General features: G+C 40.6%; 1 protein-coding gene across 1 annotated transcript; it reads right to left on the minus strand.

The window, feature by feature from the left end:
• Positions 1-206: 206 nt before the first annotated feature.
• Positions 207-8,125, minus strand: prox2 (prospero homeobox 2). Its single transcript, XM_056393821.1, has 4 exons — positions 6,547-8,125; positions 4,422-4,529; positions 2,808-3,002; positions 207-1,121 (listed from the first exon to the last, which is right to left on the minus strand). The coding sequence occupies exons 1-4, from the start codon at positions 8,098-8,100 to the stop codon at positions 954-956; spliced, it is 2,025 nt and encodes a 674-aa protein (XP_056249796.1). The 5' UTR covers positions 8,101-8,125; the 3' UTR covers positions 207-953.
• Positions 8,126-8,969: the final 844 nt, after the last annotated feature.

Genomic DNA, 8,969 nt, shown 5'->3' on the forward strand with positions numbered 1-8,969 from the left:
TGGACGTGGATTAGAGGCACCTTAGGGGCTCAGCACTGGGACGCAGTATTTTCACGGCAGAGTTAAACATTTACAACCAGAAATAAAGCATTTACCTGGGATGTCTTGTTTCTCATAAATATAAAAAAATGTATATTCATGTAGTGACTATTGCCAAGGAAAACCATAACACACTAGTTTTATATTATAATTTAGTGCATCTTTAATTTCAATAATCATCCAGTACAATGTTTGTGACTGAAATATCTGAAAATGATTGTTCTTTACATGACTTTTATACATAAGGAAACTCACTCACAGTCACTTGCATTATTTTCACATGCACATTCTGTCAAGCGAATAGTTTACAACAAATTTATAGAACATTATGCAACATACAACAGCAGCGCTTGTACAATTACACAACACACACAGCTATGAAAACAAATGGAATTAAAAAGATGACTAATACTGACGATAAATGCCCAAAAAAAAAAAATCTCCTCCAGTTTGGCTAAATAAGGCTACACTAAGTGATTACATCTTTGTAAACAATTTACACACCCACAAACTCAGTAACTCTCTAAATGTGTTGAGGCAGATTATATAAGAGTAAATACTAAACAATAGAATAAACCACAAGAGCATTAATAATAATCAATAGTTGCTTTTTGATAAAAGTAGAACACAATATGTCAGGCTATAAATTCTTAACTTTTAAGATGGTGTGTGTGTGTGTGTGTGTGTGTGTGTGTGTTTGTGTGTGTGTGTGTGTGTGTGTGTGTGTGTGTGTGTGTGTGTATGTGTGTGTGTGTGTATTTTTTTCTTACAGATTTACAGAATAATCATTTAGCCAACATCTACATTTCACCTCACTAAAAAAAATGCACTACAATAAATGATGAATTAATACTGTCGAGGGACTAACTTCAAAAATCGCCAACTCCTTCACCTGTACATTTCTCCACTCATGCCTATAAATAGGAAGATGTCTTGAACTCTTCCGGGACATCGCTGTCCAGTTTACAGATCACCTTGTATATGGCCTTTTTCCATGAGGGGTCTGAATCTTTGGCTGAAGATATGGCGTTGTAAAACTCATGCAAGGTGATTTCAGCAACCTCCAGGAATCTGTCAGGAACCTGGAAAAGAAAGAAAATGTAGAGATTTAGAAATGAAGTCAATCTAGTTAGAACCTTATTCTATTTGAAAAAAAAAAATCACTTGATGTGTTACAAACATACTGAAGCCCTCTTCAGCCTTCTCAAAGTCAAAAATATATGAAATGAAGACCTGTAGTGCAATTCTTCAAACACTCAAACTGATGAAAGGGAGCGCATCTCTTTGTTCTCTGCACACATACAATAAATGCAATGCTGCAATCATTAACTTTCAATTAGAGGCCTCTTTGATTAGCTAGTCTTGTTTTCTTGAACCTAAACTAACTACTGGTGAGCTTTCTTCCCAGGGATTTTACCCAGCAGAGCTAGTCAACACAGCATAATCGTGGATCCCACTAGGACTACAGCAAGAAGCTGAGGATTAAAATGATTATGGTTGGTTGGGTAAGTTTAGGTATAAACTTGGAGAAAGCTGTGTTAAAGTGAGGATTTGTTGTGGTTAAAGTCGGGATAAGAATTTGGGAGTTGCCCATAACGAGAGCAGGATCCATAAAAACGCATCAGTGAATGAATAGATGCAAGGGATGCTGGGAGAAAACCGCCCTGCAGCCCTTGTTTCCCATCCATTGGCCAGTTAGCACAACATTTGTTGGCATAAGTTATTTTTCTTTCCCCTCATCTCCTGACACAAAAGCATCCCTGGGAAAGGAATGTCTTGGTCCCAAGGTAAAGAAAACGGTCTCGTCCCTTTCCCACCAAACGGCCTTCTCCCTCGGAATCCACAGCGTCTTTCTCAGCATTCCGCATCAGTAGCAATCTCAGTCTCGCTCAGGCGTGCTGGTCCTCTAATCCTGAGTTGTTTTAGTGGGATTTTGCGGCTTCCTCTTCCCACAGTTTGATAAAGCATCACTCTGGAGTTTAGATAATGGCTGTAAAGGCTGGCCAGCCACAGGTGCAGTGTGACACACAGGTCAGCACATGGACATACGTGACACAGCGTAGGCTGACAGGAGGTCTGACATACTTGAGTAGGTTAGTAACTACTGTGATGAATGTGTCCACTCCAGTTCTTTAAATGAATAGTTTGACATTTTGGGAAATGTGCTTATTCACTTTTGGGTGGTTAGTTGAGAAGAATGAGAGGGTTCACTTAGCTTAGCATAAGGACTGGAAAAAACAGCTAGCCTGGTCATTTACAAGGGGTTAGGTGTTAAGCTAGTTCTTGGCCTCCGCTGGTTGTCTGGCAGCTGCTCAGAGCCAAGAAATAGTCCATAACACCCATGAAACTGCAAATTTAAGTTTTTGTCTGGATTAGATATAATGCATGAATTAGTGTGCTTTAGAGGTGCTGGTAGGTGTATTTTGTTACCTTTGGACAGAGTCAGGCTAGCTGTTTTCCCTTGTTTCCAGTCTTTGCATTAAGCTAAGCTAACTGACTGTTGGCTGTGGCATCCCACTGAAGTGACAGACGAGAGTGTTATCAATCTTCTCCTCTCAATCTCCGCCAGGAAATGTATGGCATATTTCCCAACATTTCTGAAAATATGTTCTTCCCTTTTACGCAAACCTTGTATATCTGTTGCTGTGTATGTGCAGTATGAGAGGAGTTACCTCTTTAACAAAACCTCATACGCAGAAAATCAGCTAGAATGATCAAACAATACAAAGTGCAACATAAAAGAGGGATGACTAATGAATGACACTTACATGGAAGTCATTTGCTTTGTTGTAGTGCATGTTCAGTGCCCGGAACAGCTCTGAGTCCCTGCTAACTGTAATGTCTTTGACTTCACTGATGCCGTCAACAATGGCCTGGCGGGCAAACTTTTCCATCTGGATGTAGTAGAACTCCCTGAAGTTGCTGAACCACTTGATCAGCTGAGAGGTGATGCAGCGGTTGAACTGGAAATGGAGAGAAAATAGTATACGTGACTTTATCCCATGTTAAAAGGATTGTTCCACACCTGCAACCTAAACCGACAAACATCTGTGCAGCTGAAGTCTCTTTAAGCAAGACAATGAATCCCTGTCTTTTGTCTTCCCTGTGAAGCAGGCGAATAAAAACTTAGATCATGCTTGAAATTAAATATATAATGTTAGAATTCAATATGAGACTTCAATGAGAAATTTAAAAATATTAATCTCTGTGCTATTCAATTAAAAATCAAATGTCTTTCTGATGCTTTTGCATTAGAAACCTTTTCCATAATTGACTGAGAACCTGCATTTAGTACCTGTAGGGCAAAATGCCACCTAATGGTCTGTCACTCCACGCAACATTAATTGCTCTGATCTTTTCCCACCAATGTGCGGGGTGAAAAAACATCTGTCAGGGCTCTGTATTTCTAAACTCAGTCTTGACATTAGTCGTGTTATTCTATCTCATCATCCAGAAAGACGGAAAAAAAAATGCCTAAGGGCTGGGCAGGCATCAAAGACGCTTCTTCTCTCTGGTGTGGTGGGTGAGAAAGCGGCAGCATAAGGACAGAAGGAAGCTTCCCTCTCATTGACTCAGGCTGATAGGATGGAATCAGACACTGGGATTAGGTGGTCTTTTGTTCAGTGCCACTTCCCACCACAGGATTGTAAGCAAGGAGGAGACGTTCGCAGGGCTGCAGCAACAGCATCCTCCCCCCTGACCCCGGGGGTCAGAGCATATTGAGAGACGGGGGCCCCCGAACTGGCTCAGACAGATCCAGGAGACAAGATAGGAGAGGAGAGGGAAGGTGTTTTGGAGAAAATTGAAGGGGAGGCAGGAGAGACGATATGAGTGGGAGCTTGTGCTACAAATAGGAAGGTAAAAGAGAAGAGAGAAAGAGATAAAGAGGATGAATGAATGAGAAGAGCTAACAACAGGATGCAGATAAGGAGACAAGAGAGAAGACAAAAGGAGGAGACAGAAGAGGAGGCATGACACGAGACCAAGGCCAAAACACACAGGATGTTGTGTTTAGGGCCAGCTCACCACCGCCTGGTTGCTGCTGCACAAGTCTCTAATACCAACTCTCTGTTGACACTCAATAGCAATGCCTTTCCTACAGAGTCCTTTGTCACTCCATTTGCTGACTGGAGTGGCTTTTTTAAAGAGAGAATGCCCCTGTATCTCCCTCTGCCCCCAGGACATACTAGCAGCTCAGTGGCTTTGTTATTTAAACCCTCTGCGTTTTTGTTTCTCTCCTCCGACACACTGCTGATTTTTCTGTCCCAAACACACACTGACAAGTAGATACCGGGGAGTTAAACGCAGGACAAACAAATTTGCTGCTTGTTTGACATTATAAGTAAAAAGTAAATTTTTTTATATGCAAAAAATAAAATTACCTTGACATCAGGGAAGAAAGTTTTCAGCACATTGGAGCTTGGGTAGCGGGTGTAGAAGAACATGAGCTTTGCCTTCTTCAGATGGCTCGGGGTGAGACCCTCCTGGATGTTCACATTTAGGTTAAGGTGGAAAAAACTGACAATCAAATATAACACACAGCATACAGTCCTGTGCAAAGTGATAGTAGACCAGAGTATTGTGTTGCCTCAATCTTCAGCTAAATTGAATTTCGCTAAAGAACAGCTTGGCATTAACCAGGGAGTCAATAATGACCCTAACATGTGCTTATTGGCAAAACAGAATTACGAATTAGATTAGGGATTTTTAATTAGAGAGCGAAGCACTTCATGCCTGGCAGTTAAGACAGCTTGTTTTGAAATGTTGTGAAAAAAGGAGCTGATTTTCTGATATAATTAAGTTGATTTAAAGACGACATATGTTGCTTTATAATTTTTCTTCAGAAAAACCCTGAAACAATGTCAATTTCAGTCATAAAAAAGTAAAACATTTCAGATAATATAAATGTATATAGTTCCATGTGGTATATTTAAAATATTTTAAATGGTTTAAAAAAAAAAACAAAAAACAAAAAAAACTAACCATTTACCAGTACTCGACATACTATATATTACTACATATATTTACTTTATTGCAAATACATGCAATTCTTTCTCAAGTTTTCCCCCCATGGCAATGAAGATGCTCAGGAGCGTTTCCTCTGTAGTCCACCACCATGCCTTAGGTCATAATATTTCCTTATCAGGTCACCACACCATCCATGTATTAGGGAACCCTACCTTTGAAATAAGGAAGTTGGAATGAAAGATTTATGTGGCTTTGTTCAAAGAGAAGCAGATCTCTTTGCACTGTAAAGATAAAGCAAACCCTCTCTAATGCTTCGCGTCAAGAGAATCAACAAAACTGAACTCAAATTTTAGGATCTTTTTAAAGATTGTTTACTTTATAATCAGCGAGGAGTAGAGAAATGATTTATTTCAATTTACTTGTAGGAATGATTAAATTTAGATATTATTTTAATCATACTGATCGTGGACATCAGCAAACACGGAACTTAAAAAATTTTTAACTTTTCAAACAATGGACAGTTTTTTTCCTGAACAGAACAACTTGTCTTGCGGTTGATTTTCTTTGAGGCAAAAAAACACTGTTATTTGCACTCTATTTTAATCATGCACATTCTGACAAAGGTTTCCAACAACAAATGCTCAAGACAAGAGCTCAAGTGTTGTGGTTGGGAGGCACTTGTGTTTTCCACCAGCACTCAGATGTGACCTTTTAGATGCACCCCTATCACTCTGATGATGGAGAAATAGATCCTGCACCTTTTCAAGTCTGAAAAAACGACGCTTCCTGAAACAGAAACCGATGCTTTCTCTGCCTTTGAAAAATTGGCTTTTGTTCCTGGCAATTCTTATCAAAGCCTTGTATTCCTTTTTATTTGTCTTTTTCTAGACTTAAAGTCATTACTCTGCTCAGATTAAAGAAGATGCTATAATTTTCTATGGGGTTAGCGAGATCAAAGAAAAAATTCTCCTTGAAGTTTGTTACTGGAACTGCCCATGCTGCAATGAACCTCAACCATTGTTCAAATGGAAGAGCTGAATATAGGGAGATTGTATAAAATAAAAGGTACATACAGTACATATATATGTACATATATATATATATATATATATATATATATATATATATACACATATATATATATATACACATATATATATATAAGATATTATCAAACACACCATGTTTTTAATTGTGATGTTTTGACATTAGTATTTTCATGCATATTTTGTAGGTCTGTGGATGTTGAATCTTAGGGTAAGAAAAATAAAATAAAATGTAGTCATTCATTTTTAGCCTTTTTATATTTTTATGGTGAAGTTACAGGATTTTTCATCACTGCACCTTCAGCCTACAAATATGGGAATCTGAGTATTATCTTCAATTTTTAACAACAATAATAAACAAGCTAGTTGTTCATTTTAGCCACGACAGCAGAGTGTTGGTAATTTCTTTTTTTTTTCTTTTTTTTTACATCTAAAAAAGGCAAAGAGGCAAAGCCACTTTGGCTCAGACTATATCATTTATGTGAAAGGATATGTTGAGAGACATGTAAGGGTTTCGTTCGGCCATGCTCTGCAGATCACCACACTCGATCTTGACGTGAGGGAGACACAGATTGTCGACCGTCACTGCCCCCAGGGTGGAGGGACGAGGGTGGTGGCTGAGGTGGCTGGATGTCACCTTGGACCTCATGGTGAGGGTGTCCCAGGGCAGGTCTACTGAGTCTGGGGAGGTCCTGTCAATTGATGGGGGCATGCAAGGCAGGCCCCCAAAGTTGGAATGTGGCCCATACTTGAGAAGGTGCTCTAGGATCTGGCTGTCGTGCAGAGGCGTGCTGTAATTGAACTGAAATGGCGTCTGGTGCACAGGATAGGGCCTCTTCACTGTTGGGGTGACTGAGCTCAGTGGGGTCACTGTCGGCTTGCGGACCACCAGTGACAGTGCCTCCGTCTGGTCCTGTGGGCTTTGAGCCTCAGAGCTTTCATAGAACTCCAAAGCGCGGGGTTTGAGTGCAGCCTCCTCAGACTGGGGCTGCTCCTGGGTGGAGCCGGCCTGCTGGCTCTTCCTGTCTGCACCAATGCTCATCTGCATGTCTGGAGATGAGCACATGCACGGCTGAGGGGACAGGTCCAGCCCTGTGGAAGACACCTTCTTGAACACCCTATCCACACACTCATTAACAGCCCGGGAGAGCTCCTGCTTCAGGGTTTCCTGTAGGTTCTGACTTTCTCTTTGGTGCACCAGATAACCAACTACTTTCATTCTGTCCTTACACTCTGCAGACACCCTGCTGTTCTTCCTCTCAAAATCATCTTCAGCGCTTATGTAGCGTGACTCTGTGCTTTCTGCCAGGGTGTCGTGCTCAACAGCTATTTCTGTCTCATCTCTGTCGTTGTGCTCAGGATCGTCCTGGTTGTAAACTTGAAGGAACTTTTCCTGGAGCTGACGCAGAAGCCTTTGCATGCTGTGGAGCTGCTCTTTCAACTTGTGACACTCCTCGTCCTTGGTGCTACAGCTCTCACTATTGCTGCTTCCAGGTCTTCTGCTCGCTGGTCCTCCGACGCTGTGTTCCTGATGCTGTGGCAACCTCTGTTTGCGTTTGTTCTCCCTGTATGCCTCCCTGGCCTCCCTGGTGTCTCTGGCCTCTGTGTCAGACCTCTCACTGTCTCCATGCTGCTTGCCGTTGGGAGAGCCAGCCATGACCCTGATGATGTTTTCCACCCTGGCCCTCTTGGCCTGCAGGTGGTCAGTCATGGGATGCTCTCCATCCGGGCTGGTTCCTGCAGAGATGTGACCGCTGGGGGAGGCAGCCTCCACTGTGCTGTCCTTTGAGGAGACACTGCTCTGGTCCTCCTGGCCAGAGTCAGCGGCAGTGGAGCTAGAAAGGTAGAAATGGTTTTCATCTAGTGCCCTCTTGTTGTGGATTGTCTTGCGGAGGAGTTGAGAGATGATGGACCCGTTGGAGTATGAGGCCAGAGGCTCGTCATACATGTTTCTGCGGAAGCAAGGTAGCATGACATCAGGCTTGTCGTCCTCTATGCAGCCTTCACTAGAGTTGTGCATGTTCTGGTCAGGAAGACTGAGGTTCATGCTCACTAGGGCTTCAGCTCCACACGGTGATGAATCTGAGTTCAGTGAAATGCAAGAATCTGAAAAAACATAAACAATTAAAAAAAAACACATTTTAGAAAACAAGATAAAATATAGCCCTTGTTTTTTAATCCTATATGTGTCATAATTTTATATTGATTATTGTATCTTTTACAAAGTAAAAAAAGCATCTTAATGTTTTTGTTTCTTGTGCCTGTTTTTGAACAGTGGCATTCAAGTAAAATAAAGAAGATTAATTTGAGCACATCATTAATACTATTAGATACAACCTTCACAGGTAATTCTGCCATTTTGTTTATAAAACTTGTGATTTTAATTTAGAATTGCTACATTAACAAGCAAATGTGGTACCACTATTACATATGATACAAAATCAAACACGTCTGCATTATTTTCAAGATCCTCAGTTCTGTTAAAATAAATAAATAAATGAATACAATAAATAAATCCTTGATCTTAAGCAATAAGAGAGTGCATTCTTTTCTCTTTCATTTTCATTTCATCTTGGGGTTGTAATAACGGTTAACACAAAGGATAAAAAGAACAATTGTGTTATACCCATGAAAGGTAAATTTCAGCTAATGAAAGCCATATTCCACGCACGAGAAACGGCTCTGTGTGTATACATAATTTACAAGAGAAAATATTATGAAAACCTCTTTATACTTCATAGTTTTCATCTTGAGGAATAATCAAGAGCAAAAGCTCAATTGCCTGATTCTGTGGTCACTGGCTTCCTTCCCTTTAAGTGTGTATTTTCAAATATATTTGTGCTATAACAAAAATTAATTATCTGTACTTACAAGTGGAATAGATGGACTTTAGAAGAACAGAGGCTAATTTATTTC

This window comes from Seriola aureovittata, chromosome 13 (assembly GCF_021018895.1).
Source record: "Seriola aureovittata isolate HTS-2021-v1 ecotype China chromosome 13, ASM2101889v1, whole genome shotgun sequence".
NCBI classification, from domain to species: Eukaryota; Metazoa; Chordata; class Actinopteri; order Carangiformes; family Carangidae; genus Seriola; species Seriola aureovittata.

Coding starts and splice junctions, on each gene's coding strand:
- prox2 (XM_056393821.1), bottom strand. CDS start 8,100: ATGAACCTCAGTCTTCCTGACCAGAACATGCACAACTCTAGTGAAGGC. Junction 4,530..6,546: donor ACCCTTACATGTCTCTCAAC/ATATCCTTTCAC, acceptor CTAAATGTGAAC/ATCCAGGAGGGTCTCACCCC. Junction 3,003..4,421: donor CTTTCTTCCCTGATGTCAAG/GTAATTTTATTT, acceptor CTCCATTTCCAG/TTCAACCGCTGCATCACCTC.